The following is a 26,103-nucleotide window of genomic DNA, read 5'->3' as shown; positions in this document are numbered from 1 at the left end:
TGGCTTGTTTTAAGCCAACTCATGTCTTTAATCATCCTGTTATTTGGGCCAATGTGTCTTCTGCCTATTTGTTTTTGGTCTATTTCCTGCTATCGAATGTTTGTTTCTTCATGTCCATCTGATTAAATGTGTTTGTTCTTTTGCTGTTCTCTATAGCAAATGGATGCTAATGCATTGGCAATTCTTGTAGGTCATTGCCAGTGTCACCCCCACTGCTCTAAGGACTAAGCAGAGATGAAGCTGGCTTCCATCAGGTGTGGTCTACTCTCTTTTTGTTTGTTTGTTTTGTTTGTTTTTCTGAGACAGGGTTTCTCTGTGTAGTCCTGGCTGTCCTGGACTCACTTTGTAGACCAGGCTGGCCTTGAACTCACAGTGATCTGCCTGCCTCTGTCTCCCTAGTGCTGGGATTACAGGTATGTGCCACCACCGCCCAGCCTCATTGTCTACTCTCTTTGAAGAAACAGATGCATTGATGCAGGGAGAAAGAATTTTCTATCACTGGCAAGCTGCACTTTAAGGAAAATCAAGAGATATTTGTGTATCTGAGCCAAGTCACCCAGCCAAGTCACTAAGCCAAGTCTGAGTGCTTTTCAGAGTTTAAGAGTTCCTTGAGTTGCAGTAATCTGATATTAGCGAGTGGGTCTAATTTTATTCCTATTACACCATCAAGAAAACAGACTCAGAGATGGACAGATTCTGAGAAGGGCAGCACTGTTTAGTCATGTTTCCTTCCATAGTCCCCTGACAGCTCTTCTGAGCAAAGTTTGAATACCACTGAGGAAGCCTGCCAGTACTTTGTTGTTAGAGTGAATGGGGCATGTTTAGCTGAGAAATTCTATGTACTCTTCAGAACCAAATATAATTCCTTTTCTAAATGACAGAGCTTTAAATGCTTGCATGCAGCTCTCATTCTTAACCCACTTATCCATTTCCCGAGAATATAAACACATGCCCTTCCACTGTTTATACTCATCACAACATCTTTGGATCACCTGCGTATTTGCTTGAGTCATTTTAATCATGGAAGATGGTCAATGGCCACTTAGACTGTCGATCATATGCAAAGGCAGTCTGCATACAAAATCAAACCTTTCCTTCACATGCCTGGTGGTAAAACACTGCACGCACAGAACCCAGAGTGTGGTTACTGAAAACCCTTGTCCAAGATACTATAGTCCATGAATTAGAAACACTGGAATATGGCTGTCTGTCCCTGGGGCTGCGAGTCCACATGTTTGTTTCTTTCACTCAGCTCTCTCCATGGTAAACCAGGCATCTGAAACATTGCTTATACTCAGCCATAAGGTAAATGCTCCAGGTTTTCAGAGCTCTTGCAGCTATTCATCTGCTGTTGTAGCACAGAGCCTGTTTTGTTAACAAGTGGTTGTTTTAGAATAAAACTTTATTTTAAAAAGGAAAGATTTAGTGCAAGAGCCATATAGAATTTGGAGATCCTGGATCTCCAAGCGTTATATCTTGATAAGTGTAGAGTTGGGTTCATCATTTTCTTTTAATACTTTTAGAGTAGTTTCAAGCAAGACCAATGAAAATAGTATCAGATGTGATTTTCTTTCAATGAAATTAAATCAGAGATTTTCATTTCCTTAATTATTCACAAACAATCTATACTAGATTTTTCCCCCCTGGGTTGATCTCTGAATCTTTAGATTTTAGGGGTTAGGACCTACGTCTTTTTGACAACAGTAGCTACGTTAATGAATTCTAATTCCTGGCACCTCTCCCAGCAAGCTCAGAATTCCCCATACACTGATATGATAATGTTCAGATAAATTCTTTTCTTTGGTACAAAGAATGAAGAGTATAATTTCCCTCATACCGGGGTTGATGCACAGGAATCTCTCTTTCCCTGACCATGGAAACAGGCTGCATGCATCATCACTCAACTCTATATTATAGCCTGCCGTCAGCTCTGGTGGGAATATTTACACACAGATAGCCATAGGGACAAAACACACTTTCCCCCTTCCCTCAGCACTGCACCCAGGTGGCTGTGTGACAGACAGGAACTGGTTACAGTCTAAGAAATCTCCTCATGTATCCTGGGTGTATTTCTTTCTTTACAATATTCCTTCCAGGCATTTTAGCCTGAAGATAACTTTTATTGACACAGAAAACAGGAACAGTAGTATCTTGAGAGAAACCTAAATTCTCCGTTGCCTACACAAGAGCAGATTCTGGCAGTAGGTTTGCCCTTTCTTTGTTTTCCTTGCTTTGAGCATAGACATAAAAAGCTTTGTGGGGTTTGCTCTTAGTGTTTCTGGAAAGAATGCTACTGGGAGAAAAGAACCCTCTGACTGGATTCTTAGAGGTGCTGTCACTCACACAGTCTTTCTTGATGACTTGAGGAAACTTTTGCTGAGGCCTTTTACAATTCTAAACTGGTACTTGAGTCAAATCACCATTTTTCCATTGTTAACCCTAGTTGTTGCTTTATAGGATGCCAATCTGTAAACAAGTTCCATGGAGGCTCTAAGTGACTCTGTGATCAAGACTCAAATGCACTTACCCAGATGCCATGTTTACTTTTATTTTCCCTATGTATGGTCTTAGTATTGTCCCAGGATAAACTTGATTTTACCGTTCATCTGCTTCCGCTTTCCAAGTGCTGAGATTACTGTCTTACACCACTATGATAGCTTTACCATTTGGGAGAGCGATAAGATACTTGCGAACCTTCTCATTAGTAATTCAATTTGAACTTTGTTCACTGCCGATGAAGCTGAGTCCCCTTGGAACAGAATTAAACCTTTATTACCATGGCTTGTCTCTGAGATACTGCCCAGGAACCTGCCACCATATTCTTTAAGACAGAATTTCTCACTGGGACCTGAGGTCAACATTTTATGCTAAGATGGTTGAACAGAGGTCCACAGAATCCTCCTGCCTCTGCGTCTCTCACACTGGAATTACAAGCATGTATCATCAAGCCTGCTTTTGACATGGCATCAGAAACTTGAACTTGAGCTCTAATGCTTGTAAAACAAGACTGAGCATTCACTCCAGCCCCACATCTACCTGTTTGTTATCAACATGGCCTGAGCAGTTGCCTGGGATGACCAAGACCGGATGGAAGGCATCAAGTCCTCCACAAAAGGATCAGCGGCATTCATTGTTCTGATGAGGGAAATATTGCGTGAAGATAACTAAACATTCATCACCGCAGTTCCATTTATGTGCTCTTCTATCTCATCTCTCTTTGCTCTTCTTTAAAAAATTTGGGGGCTCTTCATAGAAGACCTTGACATGAAGATTTTGGGGCAAAGGGGAAGAGTGATGAACCTGAGACATACTGGTAAGGAAGCAAGGAACTAGGCCAGGAATCAAAGGCAAACCAGTGGAGCTTGTTTACAAGTTGACTCTAAGTTTGGTCTCCTGAAACCTACATGGGATTCAGAATGGATGGACAGACCTCTGCTGCCTAATACAGCAGCAGCTGGCCAGGTGAGACTGACATCTGATTTTAAGTCAATGACAACTCCAAGTAGAAGTAAGTTATTACACTATAGTCACCCCATCCAAGAGCTCCAGAGCCACATGTGCCAACAAGCTCCCAAGTAGCCAGGTCAAGTAGAATCCATCTTCACATTGCAGAGTCTTTCCATATTGTTTGGACACAGAATATGGTTTTGATTCTTCTAAACAAGAAAGTTGGGGGTTTTATCCTCAGTCTCACCTATTAGTAGTCAATGATTGCATCTCTTCAGGGCATTTCTTATCATTATTATTTGTATCGGCATTCTGTCTCCATGCTTTGTTTGTATGAAGGTGTCAAGATTCCCTGGAACTGAACTGGAATTACAGAGAGTTGTGAACTGTTATGTGGGTGCTGGGATTTAAATCTGGGTCCTTTGGAAGGGCAGCTAGTGCTCTTAACTGCTGAACCATCTCTCTAGCCCTGATGGTTGCTTTCCTAACTCCCTGCCCCACATCTAGTTTTGTTTTGTTTTTTTCCTGCACAGACAAGGATGCAAATAGAGAATATTACCACATACCAATGATGCCTATTACAGGTACAAGCAGATTGGACCACTCCCGATTTCTAAGACCCTTTTATAATGACTTTCTTCTACAATTCAAGTAGAAGTCCAAGTTTTAATTACATCTACATGCTACACGATGTGGCTTCAAGCTCCTTTTCTCAATGTCAGGCACCTCTAGAGGTGTTTTCATTTTTGCAGACACATCTAGCTCGTCATTGACTAATGCCTTTGCACATAGTAACTTGGCCACTTAGAATCTTCCCAGAGCTTCCTCATCCCCCCGCCCCAGCCCCAAACTCTCTCATTTCTTGCTATGCTCCTGTTCCCTTATTAACTGCCACCTCATCAAGATGTTTTGTGAGTATACTACTTAAAGCTAGCCCCTTTCTTCCATCATTTCGTTTCTTGGTACCTTTGGAGTTTCTTGTGTCATGATTCTTGGCTGTTAGATTTCTTTTGTCAATCATAAAAGGTATGACATCATTCTCAGTATCTACTACTGTTGTGACATATTGCAAAGACTCAAAAGATGATTGTTTCTTGAATGAATAAGTGATTGACTGAATAAAGGTGATCTTTAATGGTGATGTGGGTATAAGAGAAACTGATTGGCCACACTTCTGGAGTAATAGAGTGTGCTATATAAATCTGTCTGGACAGTCAACCTGAATGAGTTAACAGCTATGTGTGGGGAAGGTCATGACCTTGCATGGTTCCAGGCCATTATTGAATTACATTTACATTCATTCTGGATACTAGTCATGTCTTCAGTTGGCTAGCCTGTGTTAATGACACTGTTCAATTGTGACTTACACTGCCATTTTCTAGTGACTGAAAAATACTAGTGAATGGAAAATTCTACAGAGTTCAGTATGGATCTGTCTAGTTTTTGAACATTGTAGAAAGAGATTGTGAAATAACACTGTGGCTTTGCTTTCAGTTTGTGTTTGTCTTGAGTGGGGACCACTGACACAGAACTTCTAGAAGGGTGATATCATAGTAATACCATTTGTATTTTTCACCGGCAATAATACTCACAATAAGACTTATTTATATAACTTTGTTTATATAAAATGGTTCTGTTTCTTTATCTCCTAGTCCTCCTATAACCTCCAAATTTTGTGTAGTAATATCCCTCTTGCACGTATGTAAGCAAAGAGAAAGAGTGTTCGCCTTTTCAGGCAGTGAGTATAAAGCGAGGAATTGAACTACTAGAGGCTTACAATGTGAGGGATATTTTCAATGTGTATAGTATCTTTCGGGCCTGAGATGTAAGAGGGAACAGAGAGGAATAAATGTGCATGAGTGACATGGGTGGGACAGGAGAGAGGCCTTCAAACTTTCTCAGCCTGGGCCAAGGGCCAAAGTCAAGATCAGAAATTAAACCAATTAAATGTCTATATATAGACCAGGTATGAATAGAGAGGGTCTTTTATGAGAGGAAAGGAGCCATACACTGATTTCACATGTAAGAGGTTATATGCACAGCACAGAAACTCATGGGGAGGCCATTTTCACCAACCTACATTATTTTGAATAAATATTCCACACTTTTCAAGTCATGTGACTCTCTCAAGTTGGCAGTGTCTTCTCTCAGTACTGTAATTAATTTTCCCTTCATACTAGTTTGATTTCCCCAAAATTGGAGTGATAGAAACTGAATCTGCTGTATATGTGAGTGTATGTGCACACTGAGTGCTATGAAGTGTGTGTAGAGGCCAGAGGAACAATGTGCATTGGTTATTTCCTTCTATCACATGGGTTCTAAAGACTGCTCATCAGGCCTGGTGGCAAGTGTCTTCACTTTCTGAGAGTTAAGTCAATGGCACAATATATTTTTTAAAATAAAGCAAATTTACAGAAATAAACAAAATAAGCAAATGGGAACCAGTTATAAGACAATAATGTAAGCATGCCATATCAGCAAATGAAATTTCTGGGCTTCTTTTCAAGGAAAAAATCCTGGTCTACTAAATCTAAAAATCACAAGATCTTTAATAGGTAAGTGTGTGTGTGTGTGTGTGTGTGTGTGTGTGTGTGTGAGAGAGAGAGAGAGAGAGAGAGAGAGAGAGAGAGAGAGAGAGAGAGAGAGAGAGAAAGGGAGAGATTGAGATTATTCTTCTCTTTAATTTACTTTGAAGTATAAACATCATTATTTTCATATTTCTACACAAAGCCTGTGATAACTAGGGAATTTGATTATATCCCCAATGTCATGTGCCCCAAGCACTCCCATTCTTTACTCCTGTCTTTTAGCACATCTTCTTGTATTTAGAAAATATATGGAGACAGCTTCAGTCTTACAATGTTACTAAACACACTTCTGTTTAGAAGGCAACAACTCATGCAAAAAGATATGACACATTCCTATGTCAAACAGACCCTAAGAGCTTTTGAAATGAAACTGCCAAACTTAATTAGTAGAGAAAGTCTATATATGTGAGGAATGGGTGGCTCTATTCCTATAAACAATATTTATACCTACCATAAATTACTGTATCAGTGACAATGGCAAGATGGCATAATATATTGCACTATAAAAATCACTATATTGCTTTGTGAAAGCCACACAATTTAGTAGGAAAAAGATGTCAGCTGTGTGTTGGTGAAAGCACTTGTCGCTCCGTACTGGAAAAGTGCCGAGTAGTCAACTTTTCAACGTGTTTGTAGAGTCACTAAAAAGGTAAGTCTAAGAACCTCAACATGTCAGCAAAGGAACTTGACTCACTTTAAAAAATCTTTGACTTAAGAGCAACCTTCACTTTCCCTTTTACCAAGAACCGAACTCTGACCGAATCTGTCTATATATTTCCAATTATCTTACCATATTACTCAGGGTACTTGCAGCTTGCGCTTAAAATTGATATTAGTCATACACAATGATCCCATTGTTACTATATGCATGCGCTAAAATTTTGTGCATCACAAATGTGCAGGCTCAGTAGGCAGATGGTAGACACTGAATTCCCAAAAACTTGAACACCTTAAATTTAAACACAATTGGATGGTTCACGCATCTGTGTAAGGGACTTGGATGAGTCCATATTGAATTTGGCATTTACTAATATTTGCACTGTCTTAGTGGATTGATGCCTGCTTCTGACACGGTCATCTTTCCTGACTTCGTCTTCCAGGTCTCTTCAAGGGATGCTACTGTGTGACTTCATGGGTGAGAATGAGATAACAGATACAGCTCTCTAGTCTAGCTGTTACATTGAGTGATAGCTGCTGATTCCAGGGCAGGAAAACATGAACCTCACAGATGGTGTGTTAGCAGAATTGTATTCTAAAGGAAGGTTTTGCAAAATAGAAGAGCCCAATTTCTTCTCATTGGACTTTCATCTGGGTTCCAAGCTAGTAGAAGACTCCGGGGGACATTAATGTCAGAGCCAAGTCCACCCTTCAGAGTCTATGACTCAGTAATCCCATTTGAAGCCATTTAACTGAAGGTGGCTTATTCGGTTTTAAGAATGTTAAGTAATTTCATGCAAAGCTCTAGGTTTCCATGTTTCCTGAAAATCTGAAAATGGGGCAATATGGTTATGGTAAATTCCCCTGGAAGTTAATTTTTGTAGGCTCCCATTTCATGTGATGTGCACTCTTCTATTTAGCAAAGTGACACTCCAACATTCCTGAACCTGATTTACCTGTGTATTTATTTTTGTTTAAAACTTGGCTTTTTTGTTCCAGTCTTCTTTGATGCTACACCCTCTTTTGGTGTGTTAAACGCTCTACTAAATTCTCTGGCAAGTATTTCTGTTTTAATTTTTTCCTCCAATGTATCATTTTTAATATTCATGGTTTTAATTTCAACCTGAAGCTGACAGATAAAAGGCAGTTTTAAAAAGCATATTGCGTGGTACTTGAATCTGTGCTGTAAAACAAATACTGCTGGCATTAATTTTTTTTTCCTTTCTTTTGAGCCAGGGGCCTGGTTCTGTATCCTATGCTGACTTTGAACTCACAATCTTCCTACTTCCACTTTCCAGGTGCTTGGATCTCAAGTGATGGCTAGCTGTCACCTGCCACCACATCTGGATACTGGCACAAATCTTATGTTACCACTTAGCAAATATCTACAAAAGTCTTTAGAAGTCTCAATTTTATAGTCAAGATTCTATTTCAATCTCTAGATGCTTTTTACAGGCCTTTCAGATACAGAATCAAATTTTCTGGAGAGAAGTTCACACATTCAATCAGACTCCAGGCTTTCTTGGTAGAGTAGAAGTGGGGGTGTCTTGAGTTTTCCTTGAGGATTGATACTAAAAAAATCCAGACAGGGGCCATGATACTGTTGATTTACCATAAGGCTCTAACAACACAGGTGCCAGAGAATAATTTTGGGAGGAAAAAAATCTGCTATTGTGAGATGACATGCTAAGAGGAGTACAAATTCCCATTCAAAGTTTCCCCAGGAGAACCAGACTTTAAAGTAGATGTTTACCTCTTAGTTCAGCTCAGAAACTCCAAAAAGGCAGGGAGAATGTATTGTCGTTGTTGTTGTCAGAGTGACCCACATGGAAGATCAGTAATTATAACTGGATATTTCACTACAATCACATTAATGACTTTCTTGGTTTCAAAATAGTATTGTTGGCTATAGTAACCTCCATAGATTCCAAGACTGTCTAGCTAACTACGAATATGAGCAGGGTGTTCTCATGGTTTGATTAAAGCAGAGGCTGTAAAACTAAATGGCAAACAAAGAGGACAAGTGGGTTAAGAAAGAAGTTATTTACCACTTTAATAGGGCTGTCCAACACTTGGTCACATAGATCATTGTGAAACCTAATTGCTTTCATAGCCTTCCTACCTCGCCAGAGGGGATGTGAATACTCTAGGAAAAAGCAAATCAAACATAGAAAGAGGTGTCATGATAAGACTTGTCGCTACAGCACTATGTACTTAACAATGCCAGACTTTGGATTTAATCAGAGGACACTTCTGCAGTCTAGGACAGCTATACAAAGCCCTAAGACATTGTATTTACAGGACTTAGTAGTATAGGGATCTACATCCTACCATCCTGCTAGAGTCTTAATAGCATGGTGAAGCAGGTCCCTCAAGAATCCTCATTTGCTTATCTGTGGAAAAGCTAGTAGTTCTAAAAATAGTTTCCTGGAAGAGGTTAGAACGGTTATTATATATCAGTCGAATATAAAGTATGGTTATGTAAGCCAAGCTTGCATGCTAATATTGCACAGGGTAGAAAGCAAGGAAACAAGACGTTGAGCTTCCCTGGGTCACCAGGTAGAAACAGGGGGAAGCTCTTGACCCAGTAGTGTTAGGATGCCTCAGATTCCAGGAGTCCGCCTGCAGCTGGCCTTCCAGGGAGAGTGCCATGTTGGATTCTCACATGGGCATGTATCTTCCTCACCGAGAGAAAAAAGAAACAGCAAAACAAAACAAAACTGACCAAATATCCAAAACTGAAACGGCTACACCAGCCACCTCACATTGTGGTACTGTTCATTTCTTGAAGAGAATATATAATATTTCAAAATATTATATATGTACATATATTTCAAATGGTACAAAGTAACAGTAGTTCCAAATTAGAAGATGGGTGATCGCTCTTCATGATCCCCCAGATTTCACAGAGAAAACTCGGTTTTAAAAGCTGTTTTCCATGATGCTGCCAGGAAATCCCGAGTCTTCTTCATTTGGGATGCTTTATTTCACAGAGGAAATGCACTGTGTTTATCTGTAACCAGTCCAAGTGCAAATAAGAGATCCATTTGGCTTGCAAGTATGTAAGATGTTTTAAATCCTCACAATGTATTTTCCACAGGTTGGTTTTTCCTATTTATATAACAAATGCTTCTGTTAGGTTCTTGGGTGAATCTGAAACCAAAGAAAGAAAGAAAAATGTTTCAGTAAGAAAAGTAAGAAATGAAGGAACAGAGAAAATGTGTTCATGCAGAAAAGAAATATGTCTTTAATTTTATTGTATTGCCATATTCAGGTGGTTCTCAAATGATGCTCAAAGCACGAGGATCAATCCTCCATATTTTCATTCACCCACTAAGTTTCTCTGTGTCAAAATTGAGGAGAAAGATTCGTAGAGAAATGTCTAGCCAAAATTGGCTTCATGAGTATACAACTGCTATCCAATTCCATGGGTTCTGTCCCAATAGGGCTCCATAGTTGCTTTATTTCCTCACTGTGGCTGTTGTGAATTTACTAATAGATTTTTTTGTTGCAATGGGCTATACAAATTATATAATCAATCTCTGCTCCTACGATGAGAATTTGAACTGTCCATCCCGTGGCCTTGTGAAGTTGTCTGTTGTAAGACACTGAGAAGTTATCAGTGGTAGCCATTGCCTAGATTAGTCCATGTCTGTGGCGGAAAAGAGGAAAACTTTTATAAGATGAGGGACTCTTCCATCCAATGATGAGTGTTAACTGGAATCAAGAACATGCACGGGTCTATACATGCCCCTCAATCCATCTCACTAAGGATCCAAAGACTCAAATATTAAGGACAGATGCATGCTCAATGAACCACTGGCTGAGAGCATGAATGATGCCTCCTGCTGGGACAAGGCAGCTTGAGGAAATAAGCTATTGTTCTTTATCATCTCAATTTCTTGTGATGTCAGAACCAAAACCAGCGTCTTGTGCATACCAGGGTATCATATACATGTACTCCTAGACATAGTGGTTTTTTTTTTTATAGCCTTGGAAAGTGTAGCAAATTAATTAAGATCTTTTTGTGTTAGGTAGACCAATAATAAAAATTTTCACTCAAACATTTCTTGGTCCGGGTGAAGAAGAATGTGTGGGAATTTTTCATAAATTCCCTTTATTCCAATGGCTGACACAACCTTTGGTTGACTGTGTCTTCTTTTGCCACCACAAAAAGGGCTAAAGTAGCATTTAGCAAACCGAATTGAAATTGCCTTTCTTTCATCTCTATCTTTACATCCTATCCAAATGTGGAAGACCAGGCACTCTGCCCTACTGCCATTAAATCCAGGATCCATTAACACATTAAAATGAGATAACATAGGTTTACCTGTACTTACTCACTAAAGCAATGAATGAGTTCATTGCTTTCAGGGGTAACTGTGACTCTATAAAACAAATTTTCTTCCTTTACTGCAGTTCTGTAAATCTTTCAACCGTCTCCATGTTTAATGTCTCTTCCTTGTCTTTCAATTGCCTTTTATTTTGGACAGCAATTTGATATTACCTCTTTGGAGGTTGGCATCTTTCTCTCCCTCTCTTTCAGTATTTTAACTAAAAATTGAATGGCAATCAGAATTGTAATTTTAGATCTCGTAGAATCTTTGTGAAGAAGAACAAGAAGCTAGAAGGTGTCAAGCCTGGGATTCTGCTCTTTTATATATATAGTGTTGGGATAATTAGAATGGACACATGCTGCCAAATTCAGAGTCATCATCAGAGGAATAGACCAGGAGAGCACGGAGAGAGGACCATGGGGGTTGTGTTGGCCACTCACATAAGCAGTGATTTGACAAAATGGATAATACTCTGTGTTGTGTAATGTAAGGTCTGAAAATTTCTCTTTTAGGAAACAAAACTTAAGTTTACAAGACACTCTAATTATTGTTTTCCCCCATAGGATTGAAGCAAACCTACAGTTGATTGATTCTTCCCAAGGAAATCAATCAGACTATGCTCTTCAAGCTCCCTCCTTTTGTTTTCTTTCCAACTGACTATAATTCTCTGTGCATTCCATCCATTTTCCTTTCATGTCTTCAAAACACCTGGCATTCCATTTCCAGGTACAGTAAGCTTATCATAGTCCAATACCGTGTTTCCTCTGTAGGGAATTCTTCTCTTCTAAATCAAGCCAGTGTGCTAGCTATGCAAGGCAAGGCTTCTGTTACTGAATATGGGTATAGCCTCAGCAATATTCCAAGTCTTTATTTGACATACTATCTTAAGTAAAATAAATGTGAAGAAATATATGGAAAGACAGTAAAAGATTTTAAGGCAATATTTAGTTTTGTTTGCTACTATATAACAATGAAACAATTTAATCAAGTAGCTCAACCAATGAGGTTTGGCCATAAAACTCTGTGATGATATATCAAGCTCCCCAGAGGAGTGTGATACCAATGCTATCCCACTTCCCACTGAATCTGTGACAACCTCTCAAACATGAATACTTCCTTTCTATATCATGACTTCCAGGAATCTTGAGTTTTCTTAAGGTTCATCACCCCAAATCCACCAATAGAAAATGCTTTACTTAATTCCATTTATCTTTTCTACCTCCTTAGGTTAGACTATCTCTGACAGCCACCAGTACCAAGAGATTTCTTTAGCATGGCTTGTCTATTCTGGAGGCTTGTAGTTTAGATGATACTTAAGAGTTCTATTCTCCAGCCCTCCTTTAAAAATGAACACTGGAAATCTTTAAAGTAGACCACACAGCAAAACATCTTTTGCTTATCTATATTTGCCAGAAGGATTTGAGTGGGGGAAAGAATCAAGTCTCTTGAAACCTTCTGGCAAAGTCCTTTACCCTGGAATTTATTTTGTTTATTTATGCATGGTTATATGTACACACATGTTTTCTGGGGTGTGTATGTATGCACGTGTGTACATGGAAGCCAGAGGTACTATGATCCATAGTTTTTGAGAAAGGTCATTCATGGAATCTGGAGCTCACAGATTTGGCAAGGATAATTGGGCAGCAAGCTCTAGGGATCCTCCTATCTCTGCTTCCCAGCACCAGGATACAGGCATGTGCCATCCTCGCTGTTTATGTGGGCCATGGGAATCCAAATTCATGTCTTTATGTTTGTGCAACAAGCACTTTAGAAATGGCACAAGAGTTAATTTTTTTCAAAATATTTTTTTTATTAATTTATTCTTGTTACATCTCAATGGTTATCCCATCCCTTGTATCCTCCCATTCTTCCCTCCTTCCCATTTTCCCCTTATTCCCCTCCCCTATGACTGTTCCTGAGAGGGATTACCTCCCCCTGTATATGCTCATAGGGTATAAAGTCTCTTCTTGGTATCCTGCTGTCCTTCCTCTGAGTGCCACCAAGTCTTCCCCTCCAGGGGACGTGGTCAAATGTGAGGCACCAGAGTACCTGAGAAAGTCATATCCCACTCTCCACTCAACTGTGGAGAATGTTCTGCCCATTGGCTAGATCTGGGTAGGGGTTTAATGTTTACCGCCTGTATTGTCCTTGGCTGATGCCTTAGTTTGAGCAGGACCCCTGGGCCCAAATCTGCCTATCATAATGTTCCACTTGTAGGTTTCTAGGACCCTCTGGATCCTTCTACTTTGCTATTCTCCCATGCTTCTCTCATCTAGAGTCCCAATAGGATGTCCTCCCCTCTGTCCCAGTTTACTAATATTTAAGCCAACAGCCCAAAAGAAATGCTCACTTGCCAGTTAACAGTTTAGAGTATTTTTTTTTCACCTTTTCACTTTTGGGAGTTGTGGGCAGTGTTCTTATTAAACCAGACTTACATATAAGAAGAAAAGAAGTGCTTTCCTTTATTTTTCTTACCTCTTAAATAACAATAAACATTGAACTCATAAGGTTCGAAGTCCCTCTGTGCATTAAACTATTTTAAAAGTTAAATTGCTAGAGTCAATATTTGAAGTGGGTAGGCATATATGTATTCCAATGGGAAAAGCACCATGGGGTGTAGAAAAATTAGCATAGACCTTCTTTTCAGAGCATATGATCTAAGAACTGGTGTTAGTCTACCATCCACTCAGAATGTGGGCTCCTGGATGCATGTCTGGACTCCAGTGACATGCTTTCTGTTTGAAAGTGATCTTGACGTCGAGGAGTTTTGGGGGGAATCTCATAGAGAAAAGGTGAAAATAATGTTTGAGTACTCCCAGTGTTTATAAGGCATAGGTTTGTCAAGTGTCCTCTTTCCCCCTCTAAAAGTAGACATGAGAATTCTCAGCTGTGCATGTGGCAGAACACATACACCCTTGGCTTTCAAAGCAGTATCAGCCATGCTTGATTTCTCTTGGACCTTCAGATGCCTGGGTCATCTCAGTAACACCCTGGGTGGAGCAAACAGCATGCTCCACTATCTGTTACAGTGATCAGGTTCTGCACAAGCTTCCTTTGATGAGAAAGGTGTCTGGGTGTACACTACAACATACCGATGCTTAAAATAGACTCCAAAATAAAACAGGGGCCAAGTTTAAAATAAAAGCTGCGCAGCTCCCAAAATAGTTGCAGGAACTTTTTTTTCTGATGATTTCATTTTTTAGTTTTTGAGTATAAAGTCTATCTTCCCAAGAGTCGCTGATATGGAATTCTTGATATAGTCTATACTTAAATATTGAAATACTTTATGAGTTGGAATAGTTTTCTTTAATGAGTTTTAGATTACAAGTCATCCTGAGAGCCAGGGGTACCTTCCATATAGGCTATCAGTCATCAGTTGACTAGGGCCTGAGATGTGGCATCAGACACTTGAGTGATATGTTCAAACCAAAGGTGATTGAAGTATAACTCTAATTCAGAGTAGCTTCAAGTATTCTAGCTTGTCCAGGTACCTTTCAGACAAAGCATAACCACATGCAAATCTGGCCTCCTCCACCAGCTAATTAAAACAAGTTCTTTGGAGGGTAAGTAACCCAAGCCAGCCTCACTTGTGGATGCTTCCTTATGTAATTGTTTAATTGCAATGAGAAGCAAAAATCTATGCTGAATTATTCAGAGACACACGGGTGCATATTGACAAGTTAAAGTAGTTCAGAAATATCCTTCGACCTCAGGCCAAGGAACTATGGTCATTTATTGATATGCCTTTATTTTATATATGAAAAACTTGAGTGTTTGTATACAGTATTACATAACTTTACTTCTTATTTCTGTATCACATAGCTTCAAGGACCACTTTTATTTATTGAAAGTATCATGTTGGGAAGAAAGAGCATATCAAGGTTCATAATATAGTGGCTAGAATTCAGGATGCTCTTCAAATTTTGCATCACTTTTTGTTGTCAGAGTAAATGTTTATCATGTGGACTTTACAACTGGTAAAGATCACTTTTTTTTACGTATCCAAGAAGTAAAAACATACACAAACATACTCAGGTACAGACATTCTCCAAGGATGATATACTGACAGTTGGGTGGTACACAGCATACACAGCATAAGATAGTATTAGCTGTTAAAATGCTTTCATGCCTTTGTACTAGTGGATAAAGAATGCCTCTTAAGCATCCAGAACTCCAGCCATCTTCTCCTCTTTTGTCATCATGGAATTCTGATCCCTATGTGGTGACTGGCTGGCCTAGCCACATCCATCACCCCTGGTATGGTACCACAACTCTAGTACCGATGGGGGTGGGTGGGAAGACAGCTTCACTCTCCAGATTTTAGAATTTTAGGAAGCCGTTTGCAATCAAGGAATGATTGCTGACTTTCCTTTAAACGTGACATAACTTAAACACAGTCCTTTTCAGCACACTGCCTGGATGAATCGAGCAAGGCATGGGATTCTTATTCTGCACAGCATGGTTGCAAGGTGCGATACCCAAGTAACCACCCTGATGACTGCCCCTCCCCCAGCCACTTTGTCTGTGACTCTGTAACAAATCAAGAGCTACATCATGCAGAAAGGTCAGGCTCAAAGTCTTAACTTCTAATTCATGGACGCACACTGACCCACCTAGTCCGGAATATGTCCTGTTAAAAAAAATAACAAAACCCTCTTTTCCTCCTGTCCCATTCCAAGCCCTTCGGAATGTTGCCAAGGCAAGAGCAAAGCAAATAGTACAGTTTGGAACAAGAATATAATACTTGGAAGTGGACTTACCCTTGTGGTCTTGATTTTGTTGCCTGTAGCACACATCCATCCGGAGTTGTCAGGGAGCGTCTTACATTCTTCTCCTTCTAGGCAGGGCTCCATCTCACACCACCATTTCCCAATTACGATGGAGGCTGTGCGAAAACAGGAAACAGCTGTATTTGTATGTTGCCAAATGACCCTGTATTCTGATGCTGCGTCCCTCTGCAGGTTTTAATGTTCTCTGCAGGACTACCTCCATCCTCCAAGGCTGCATAGGGAGGACTTTTCAAGGAAGCAAGTATCATAACACAAACACAACGATGTCACCTGGTTTTTCTTATGCACCACGTTGTCCAAAATCACCTCATATGATTAAAGAATGAGAAATGGAGACACTTTTGTTTTGTGTCGCTCTGTCTGAGATAGAGTCTTGTTACATAGCTCTTCCTGGCCTGATACTTGCTACGTGGGAGATTTACTCTCAGATTTTGAGGGATTTTAACTCACTGCTTTTTGTAGGACAGGGACCTTGTGCTATTTCTTTCCAGTTAAAGGGACAAAGAGCTGAGTATTCTTCAGAATGACTGACGTATTCTTTTTAGAAAGGCCAGTTTATCCACCCAGCATTAGGTTTATCCCTTAGCCTAGGGCCTCAGAGAATTTCAAAGCCCTAGCAAAAGAAAAAAAAAAAAAAAAAAAAAAAAAAAAAGTGAGCCAAAAAGCACAGAAGCAAAGTTGTAAAGTACAAATCAAGAGCAATGATAAAAGGAAGTTTGTTCCTTTGCACTCAAAGGTACAGCAGGTATGGGCTGTGGTTTCCCTTTTGTATGTTTGATAAGCTTTAGGAAGAACTAGTACGAGCCAAGCCTCAGGTGAAGCTGTCTTTTTAGGGTTACATCAAGGATGGCCATAAGATGCTAGCAATGGCCTCCAGGTTGTCTCAGCATCCCTCAGTCCTACCCATTACAGGGCATGGCTGACAGACCCTGCCCTCTACCCTGAACTTCCCAGCCCAGGGGCAGGGTTTCCTGTCCCCCAAAGGCTCTTCACTATATAATCCAGACATTTTGGTACCCTACCCTCTCTCTCTCTTTCTGAAATTCCTCTCTATTTCTCTTTCTGCAATTCCTTTCTCCCCCGGCCCCCTCTCTGAGTGTGTGGTTTCTCTCTCACCACTTTTCTGTCTCCCTCTGCATTGAGCCTTCACTGATTTCCTCCTGAGAGCTGATAAACCTGCCTGTATACTATAATTTGGCTTGAGTGGCTCGGTTTATTGGTTAGATAATATATGTGTTCATGTGTATGTATACACACTTACGTGCATATATCCATGCATGTGTGTCTATATGCACACATATACACATATCATACTTTTATAATAACGCTATAAAGCTGAATGAAAAACAAGTTTCTGTTTTCTGTTTCTCACTATGTTAGCTCCTTACAAATCCACCTGAGTGTTTTGTTTTCCATTCAAAAATCTTTTTTTTATTTAATTAATTTATTCAGATTGTATCTTAACTGTTCTCCTATCTCTTGTACCCTCCCAATCCTCCCTCCCTCCTGCTTTCATCCTATTCCTCTCCCCTACGTCTGTGACCAAAGAGGACCTCCTCCCCCACTATATGGTCATAAGCTATCAAGTCTCATCTTGGTAGCTTGCTTATTCTTTCTCTGAGTGCCACCAGGCTTCCCCACCATGGGGAAGTGGTCAAATATGGGACACCAGAGTTCACGTCCGAGTCAGTCCCTGCTCTCCACCCAACTGTGAAGAATATCTTGTCCATTGGCTAGATCTGAAAAGGGGTTTGATGTTCACTGCATGTATTGCCCTTGGTTGGTGCAGTAGTTTAAGCAGAACTCCTGTGCCCAGATCTACCCATCCTGATGTTCTTCTTGTGGGTTTCTAGGACCCTCTGGATCCTTCTGTTTCCTAATTCTCCCATCCTTCTCTCACCTAGAGTCCTAAAAGATGTCCTCAGAACTATCCCAATCTCCTGGTAAGTGAAGACTTTCATGGGACGTGCCTCTTGGACTAGTATCCAATTATAAGTGAGTATATACCATGTTATTCTTTCTGCTTCTGGGTTAACTCACTCAGTATGATTATTTCTAGTTCCATCCATTCAAAAATACTGCATTTAAGCTTTTCTTCTTTCACACTTGTTTTTAGAGAAGAGATTTATTTTTATTTAATGCATATGAATGTTTTGCTTGTATGCATGTCTGTAAACAACATGCATGCCATGCACAAAAAGCCCAGGAGAGGGCATCAGATGCTCTGGGACTAGAGTTACAGATGATTGGGAGGGGCCACATGGTTTCAGGAATGCAACCCCAGTCCTCTGGAAGAACAGCCAGTGTTCCTAACTGCTCAGTCATCTCTCCACCCCCTTTCATTCTTTCTTTAGCTAAATCCCTCCTTCCTTTAGATTTCACTGTTACTTCAGCTTTGAGTAAAACCATTGGTCAGGGTTATATATAGACAAAATCAAATCTGCTTCTTTATATCACTAATATAAGAGAATTTTCAGGGATGATTTTGCTACATTACATGATTTTATTTTATGTGGAACAGATCAATGTTTATATAATGCCTACATCAGGCATGCTAAGAAGGTATCAGGGGTCAAAGTTCGTTAAGCCTTCTATGTATATACACAGTACAGCATGAGTTGATGAAGCATGATAGCACACGTATCTATCTATTTTTCTTTTCACTATCAGTGCTATGCAACAGGCATGGAGCGAGGTTAGGTTTTTGTGTCATAGGTAAAAGAACGTATCCGTGCTGATGAATAGGGGACCATATGAGTAAAAGAATCTAACTTTTCTACAGCAAAGAAAATAATGTGGGAGCAAAAATAAATGTTAAAACGTCCATAAACATGAGATAGAAATAAAGATTTGCTGGTGTTTATTGAAAACTTACAATATGTGGTTCCCTTCAACTGCTGTTTAACCAGAAAGTATGCACACTTATCACCAAAGCCAATGTTTACCCTTTAAAGTCTACCCTGTATATTCATACTGTGCCCCTGAATTGAAATCACCTTGAGCAGACACTGTCTGACCTTTTGCTCTGAAGAGGTTAGTGTGCTCTCAACAATCCTTTCAATGAGCATGTTGTCACTTCCCCCCTTCCTCATCGAAGCATAGCAATAAAGAACTCCCGGCAGCGAGGTCAGCCTGGAGTATTTGTTCCAGCTTCCAAAGACTGGCACAATCCCATCCTTCAGGCAGTCTGTGCCCTCTGTGAGTTGACCTACTTTGCTGCAAGCTACTACCAAAGCAGTTTCCCTTTCTCTTAGGCGTTAACATTTTCTAAGTAAATGTATAGACAAGACATAGCAAAGAAATCTCCAAACTGATGAAGCACCTTTAATTCAAGTAAAGAGACGCCGGCTGTTATAAGGAAGGCTCTGGAAGAATGAAAATGTCCCCAGATATATTTATAGCAGTGACACATTCCTATTGTGGCTTTTCTTTCTTTCTTCCTTTTCTTTTTCTTTTTTTAAAGATTTATGTATTATTATGTATACAGTGCTCTGGCTGTACGTACATGTGCAGACCAGAAGAGGATATCAGATCACATTATAGATGGTTGTGAGACTTGAACCATGTGGTTGCTGGGAATTGAACTCAGGACCTCTGGAGGAGCAGTCAATGGCCTTAACCTCTGAGCCATCTCTCCAGCCCCCTATTGTGGTTTTCTTTGCAGAATGAAGTGGCTGACCTGCCTTTCCTCAGTGAGCTGGTTCCTTCTCCAGCACTGCCTTGTTGGGTGGAGCATCCCAATATATGGGCATCTTCATATATACTGCTTTGCACCCTAGGCCAAGCTGTAGTCCCTAATGCTGCGAGTTTTAAAAATAAAACTTGTATTTCCTGCAATATCTTTTATATGATACACAAGGAGAATATCAAACTACCCTTTTTCTTTACCCAAACTGGAAACTATTTTAAACCTTCAAACTATGGGAACAGTAACAATCTGCTAAACTCCATAAAACGAGCTTGTATCAATGCAAGTTAGATGTTTCTAAATCTAAATTGGAGATAAAATTACAGTTAGAAAAGTGTCAATATAAAAATTCTTTTTCCTGCTCAATACATATTTATGAAATAAAATAGAAATTGATGTTATGCATTTAGTAATATTCCTAAAACTTTGGTCAGTTTTCTATGATGCATTCAAATTTCATTCCTCCTCCTCCTCCTCCTCCTCCTCCTCCTCCTCCTCCTTCTCCTCCTCCTCCTTCTTCGGTTTTTCAAGACAAAGTTTCTCTGTGTAGCCTTGGTTGTCATGGACTTGCTTTGTAGACCAAGCTGGGCTCAAATTCACAGAGATCTGCTTGCCTCTGCCTCCCTGAGTGATTAGGTTACAGGCCTGAACCACCAGACCTGGCTCAAATTTTACTTAATTGTCCCATAATTTTAAACATCCATTTTTCCTTTTTAATTTTTTTATTTAATTGATTTATTCAGATTACATCTTAATTGTTTTCCCCTCACCTGTGTCCTTCTGTTCCTCCCTCCCTCCCTCTTTGATACTATTCCCCTCTCCTAGGTCTGTGACAGAAGGGGACCTCCTCCCCCACCATGTGGTCACAGCCTATCAGGTCTCATCCTGGTAGCCCAGTTACCCTACCTCTGGGTGCCACCAGGCCTCCCCACCAAACAGAAGTGGTCAAAAATGGGGCACCAGAGTTCATGTCAGAGTCAGTCCCTACTCTCCACACAACTGTGGAGAATGTCCTGTCCAATGGCTAGATCTGAATAGGGGTTCAATGCTTATTGCATGTATTGTAAACATCCAATTTTATTTAACAACAGTTTTTAATTCTATGTTCATTTTTTAAACACAGTGCTTTTTCTAGAGATATCATTTCCTTTGTGAAGATATGGAGATGAATAGGAATTTTTTTGTGTTATGACTCATTTCTAAATTTTTTTTTATTAAAAAACAAATAAAAAAACTCACATCTCTGATCCCAACATTCAGGAGTCAGAGACAGGTGGATCTCTGAATTTCAGCCAGCCTGATCGACATGAACAAATTCCAGGGCAGCCAGAGCTTCACAGAGAAACCCTGTGTCAAGAAACAACAAAACAAAACAAAACACCCCCCAAACAAACCTTTTTACTCCAAACTGAGAAATTTTAAATTTAAAATGCTTTTATTTTCTTAATGTCTACTCATTTACTATACAAGCATTTACTTACTTATTTTATGTGCATGAGTGCTTTGCCTGCATGCATGTCCGTGCACCTGAGGTGTACAGTGCTCATGGAAGCTAAAAGCGGTATAAGATACTTGTAGAACTGTGAGCTTCCATGTGATCATTGGGAACCAAACTCAGTCCTCTGCAAAAGCAAGACATGCTCTTAACTGCTGAGCTGTTTCTCCAACCACTCCAGCCACTTTTAAAAATGTTTAGTTAGAATACATGATTATGAGTTTTATTTTGATATTTTCACATGCACACATGTACACACACACACACACACACACACACACACACATTTATATATGTACTGTTCTTATAGTCAGGTCTGGCACATCCCTTTCTTATTTCAACTGTTTACTTACCGCCCCCCCCCCATCTCCTGTCTATGTGTCTGTGTGTGTGTGTACGTCTCTCTCTCCCTCTTTCCTTCTCTCTCTGTATCTCTCTCTGTCTCTGTGTCTCTGTCTCTGTCTCTCTCCAAATCTAGATTCTCCACATGAACAAAACACAATGTTTGCCTTTCTTTTTCTCACTACTTCTCTTTCAACCTAACTCCTTCCATTTAGAGTCCTTCGTCTTCCAACATAGTCTTTCTTTCCTCACACAAATATATGTATACATAATTAAAATGTACATTTAAAAGTCTAGATTCTTCATCTGAATACATTTTAATTGTCTCAAACTATAGTAGCTAATAATATGAATGACATTTGGCATTTGCTGAATGTCTGTTTGTGTTTCTGTATTAGATTTTTAAATTTATTTTTATTTTTTTGTACATTGGTGTTTTGTCTGCAAGTATGTCTGAGTGAGAGAGTCAGATTCCTTGCAATTGGAGTTACAGATAATTGTGAGCTGCCATGTGGGTGCTGAGGTTTGAACCCAGGTCCTTTGGAAGAGCAGTCTATGCTCTTAAGCTCTGAGGCATCTCTCCATCCCCTTTTATGTTGAAAATTTTTATTATGTAGTCCTAGTTGCCCCACACTCACAATCCACCTGCTTTTACATCCGAGGATTAGCATTAAAGTGATGTTTTAGCACTTCTGGCCCCTGTAGTAAGAACTTAAATTTTTTACATCATCCTCACAGTGGTTACTATTGAAACCGAATGGTTAGCCTTTCCAGTTTTACAGAGACCAGCTTAAACGCAAGTCTGACAATGCTCACTTATTTATAGTATTTTGTCCAGAATTCAGAGAACTTAAAACAATTATTGATTGCTGAGTGAGTGAATTTTCCCTGCTATGTTACTGCTGAAAATAATTTCATGTCATACACAAACACATACAGAAGATAAAAAAAAATCACATTCGATGTCTGATGAAATTAGCTTCAGCACGCTTGCTGCTTCTCTGGTCTGCGATGCGCTTTGCTAGATTCCATTAGTTACAACATTGTACAGAATCCCCACCAGGGAACAATTTGGGAAGTGAGGGATGCTGTGCAGCAGATATGTAACTGTGACAAGGGCTTTTCATCCCTCAGAAAAACCGAGTTAATTAAACATCATCCACGAAACCGACTTTCTCTTATCCATAGTGATTATGAAAGGGGGGTGGCTTTAAGGTCTTTTTAACCCCAGGGTTCTGGGATTTGCTCCGTGAATGTGTCATGTGCAGGAAATATCTGATCTTCAGTTCTTTCAAGGATATTCATGTCTCCTGGAGAGCTTCTTAAAAATCACTAAAGCCCCTTTAATCATGAGTCCTGGATTTCTCTCTTACACCAGATCATATTGCAGCGGAGCCACAAGTATGCCAAGAGGCGACTCAGTGAGACCCTAGATGGCTGGCGGGCATCCTGTCCTGATGCTGCTCCTAGTACGGCCATAGTCACTGAAGAGGGGTGCAGCAACATAGTAATCCGCACCCAGTTTAATAAATAAAGCACAAGAGCATCGTATTGAAGAAGAGCAGAAACCCCCTTTTATATCGTCTAGGCAGCCAACGGTTGACGCTCAGCCCAGGAATTGTTTCTCGATGGTCTTTATCTAGGGATAAAGACCATGACAGGAGCCCGCCCTCCAGCTTCACTTTAGATCTGGTTTCTTAGCAGACGCACCGCTGCTGTTTGTCATGAATAAACGGGGGCACAGCGAGTTCTGCAAGCAAATCCACTACTATGCTAAAAAAGCAGGCTGGCATGGGGAGGTGGAAATGGGAAACCTTTAATATACTCCAGAACTGTCCTTAGAGAAGGAAACTTAGCCTTCTGGCACTTTTTTTTGAATGAGGTCAGTCACCTGAAGATTCTAGAACCTAGATTCCACGAACAAAAATGGAGTGTGAGTAAAGGGTGCTTGGGGAAGACCAATTGGGCCATGGTGTGTAAGAGAGAAGAAAAGACAACAAGGGAGGAGGCATACCAAAGAGGTGTCGCTGCACTCCAAACACACCCCGAAAGCTTTTGGTTGTTGCCATTTTTTTAAACTTTTGTATAAAACATATTTTTCATTTTTTAATTTTTGAGATTATATAATTAGAAATTGTCTACCTTCCTTTTCCTTCTTCCAAACTCTCTCATATTCCCCTCCCTCCTCTCCTTCAAATTTATGGCCTCTTTTTTTTGTTAATTGTTATTGCCTGCATATATATGCATATACATATATATACATTACATATATAGATTATATGGATATACATATATGCATATATACATCCATGCATACACACACACACATATATAACATGTTCAGTCTGTAAAATATTAATTGCATGATGTTTTTAGGGCTGACCATTTGACACTGGAAAAGCAATTGGAAGGGAAAGATCACCTCTCCTGCTCCCAGCTTTCCACAGTTGCCTATAGTTCCTTGTGTAGGGTTGCAGCCTCTTGTGCTTTTCTCCAGTCTACTTCAGCATGTCCACTGACCTTGTCCTTGGTCAGCTCCTGTGTGGGCAGTGATGTTGGTGAGACTTTTATGCGTACTGCTTCTGATGTTACTAGGAGGCACAATCTCACACCTAAATCCCTGATACTCTGGTTCTTACCATCTTTCTGCCCCCCTCTTCCACCATGTTCCCTTCTGGAGCCTTATGTGTGGAAGAGTTTTATAGTTGCATCCACTTGGACTGGGCTCCACAACTCTGCGTTTTGATAGCTTGTGGTTATCTGTGGTGGTCTCTGCCTGTCAGGGCCTTCGTGTGTCTTTCAGGCTTTGAACTTGCTGCCACGCCACCTTAGTATTTCAAGTACCAAGGAAAGCAGATAGTGTCATTATGCCTAATTCACATATACACTTCACTTGGGGCTCCTGCAGTGGAACACCTAAGAAGTGCAGGCCTGGGAGCTTGTTTTTATGGCTTATGAAAGTCTGAGCATAAATTAAGTGGTCGAACATACGACCACATTTATAGGACTATAAGTCCATCAATCAAGACAGATTTCCACCTTCGTTTTTATCTAACCTGTCATGCAATGAAAGACAAAATTCCATAGGGGCGGGACAGCTCTCCAGCCTCCCTTTTCACAGAGTTGTTGAAGCACAGTCTCAGTGGTCCTTTTTAGCGGACCTGCAGTAAATCCAAGTAGGTATTGTCTTTATCCAAGCAAACAGAAAATAAAAAGCATCAGGTACCCATCTCTACGGTTTCTCCAGACTCCAGCCTATGATCACGCATGTGAGGGAATGACCCAGCCTGGAGGCACTGTGCGTTGTCAAGCTCCGTGGTATGTGCTCAGTGACATGTCTGTGATACAGGGGCCCAAGTTTCAGTCCATTATCCATCGGCAGCATGGCTTTCAAGTATTGCTTGAGTCAAGACTCAGGTTCCTCAGTTATAAAAACCACAACTTTCTCACGTACTCTGGTGCCTCACATTTGACCATGTCCCTGGAGGGGGAGACCTGGTGGCACTCTGAGGAAGAATAGCAGGTTACCAAGAAGAGACTTGATACCCTATGAGCATATACAGGGGGAGGTAATCCCCCTCAGGAACAGTCATAGGGGAGGGGAATAATGGGAAAATGGGAGGGAGGGAAGAATGGGAGGATACAAGGGATGGGATAACCATTGAGATGTAACAAGAATAAATTAATAAAAAAAAAACAACTAGCTGTTGTGAATTTTAAATGAAATAAAGGAGTTAGAATAAAGCATAATGAACTTCGTATTCATCACATGGAAGCTATTATATATATACATTTATATATACATGTGTATATATGTATATATATTCATGTATATATATATTCATTATGTAAAGTGTATAAATTTACCCATGAGTTAAAAGCTGATCTTCAGTGGAAGTATATATGAGTTCTAATACATATATACCATCATATGCATCATATAACATTGTAAATTATAATACACATATATGTGCTTATAACACACATATTAATATTACATATTTGATAACGCCCATGGGATGAATAGCCAAGAATAGGTTTGACTCTCATTATATTCCTCCTAGAAATTATTCTCTAGCACTTTCCAGATGGAGGGACTCTACTTTGACAAAGGTATAGGTGAAGGGGGAGAATGTAAATGAAGCAGGACTGAAAACCACAAAAGACTGACATGACGTCTTTGGGTGTTGTGACTTGAGAGCATTTGGAGAAAAGTGCTGTACGTTAGGCATTCAAAAGCTGCTTATTGACTTCTGTTCTAGACATGAAATAAAGAGGCACAGTTTGCAACCTTCAGCCACTGCTGGCTTCTTATATCAGCGACACGAGGATGTGAGGAACAGATAGGATCTGGAGCCGAACTGTGCTGCCTAAAGGGACAGCATGCTGTCAGGGGGAGAGATGAGTGGGTACAGTTTAGGTAAGCAGGGTGGCGGTGGCAGAAGGATCCCTCGCTGATGAAACCATTTTATCATTGAGAAAATTTCATAGTAGAGCATATAAGCATACATCTTATAAGAGAAAGGTGCAGTGGATGATAAAGTGGAAGAAAAGCACAAACAGTTCTTTTTTGTCGTCATCGGCTGTCTTGAGCTAGCTTACCAGTCACTGGGGGCACACTTACTGCTTTGAAAAGAATGGATCTGTTATGGTGACAGAAGATTCTGACTTCGGCTACCCGAGGGGGAACTCTGCTCTCTTGTTGCCAATAGGTTTTTCTTTCTTAGGCTGGGCACTGACACTCGAGTTCAGGCTACTC

At 40.2% G+C, this 26,103-nt stretch overlaps 1 protein-coding gene across 2 annotated transcripts in view; it reads right to left on the bottom strand.

Annotated features, from left to right (window-relative positions):
• Nucleotides 1-8,107: 8,107 nt before the first annotated feature.
• Nucleotides 8,108-26,103, bottom strand: part of LOC127197206 (chemokine-like protein TAFA-1) — a 545,549-nt gene continuing 527,553 nt past the window's right edge. The window contains exons 4-5 of one of the 2 annotated variants that reach the window (XM_051154954.1): nt 15,790-15,914; nt 8,108-9,845 (exon numbers count right to left, since the gene is read on the bottom strand). In XM_051154954.1, the coding sequence (XP_051010911.1) occupies nt 9,828-9,845; nt 15,790-15,914 (143 nt within the window). In that variant the 3' untranslated portion in view covers nt 8,108-9,827. The remainder of the gene's footprint in view (nt 9,846-15,789; nt 15,915-26,103) is intronic. The other variant, XM_051154953.1, reaches the window with a different exon arrangement.

The sequence above is a fragment of the Acomys russatus genome, chromosome 13, assembly GCF_903995435.1.
Source record: "Acomys russatus chromosome 13, mAcoRus1.1, whole genome shotgun sequence".
Lineage (NCBI taxonomy): Eukaryota > Metazoa > Chordata > Mammalia > Rodentia > Muridae > Acomys > Acomys russatus.
The sequence above is the reverse complement of the archived record's forward strand: the minus strand, read 5'-3'. Positions and strand labels throughout refer to the sequence as shown.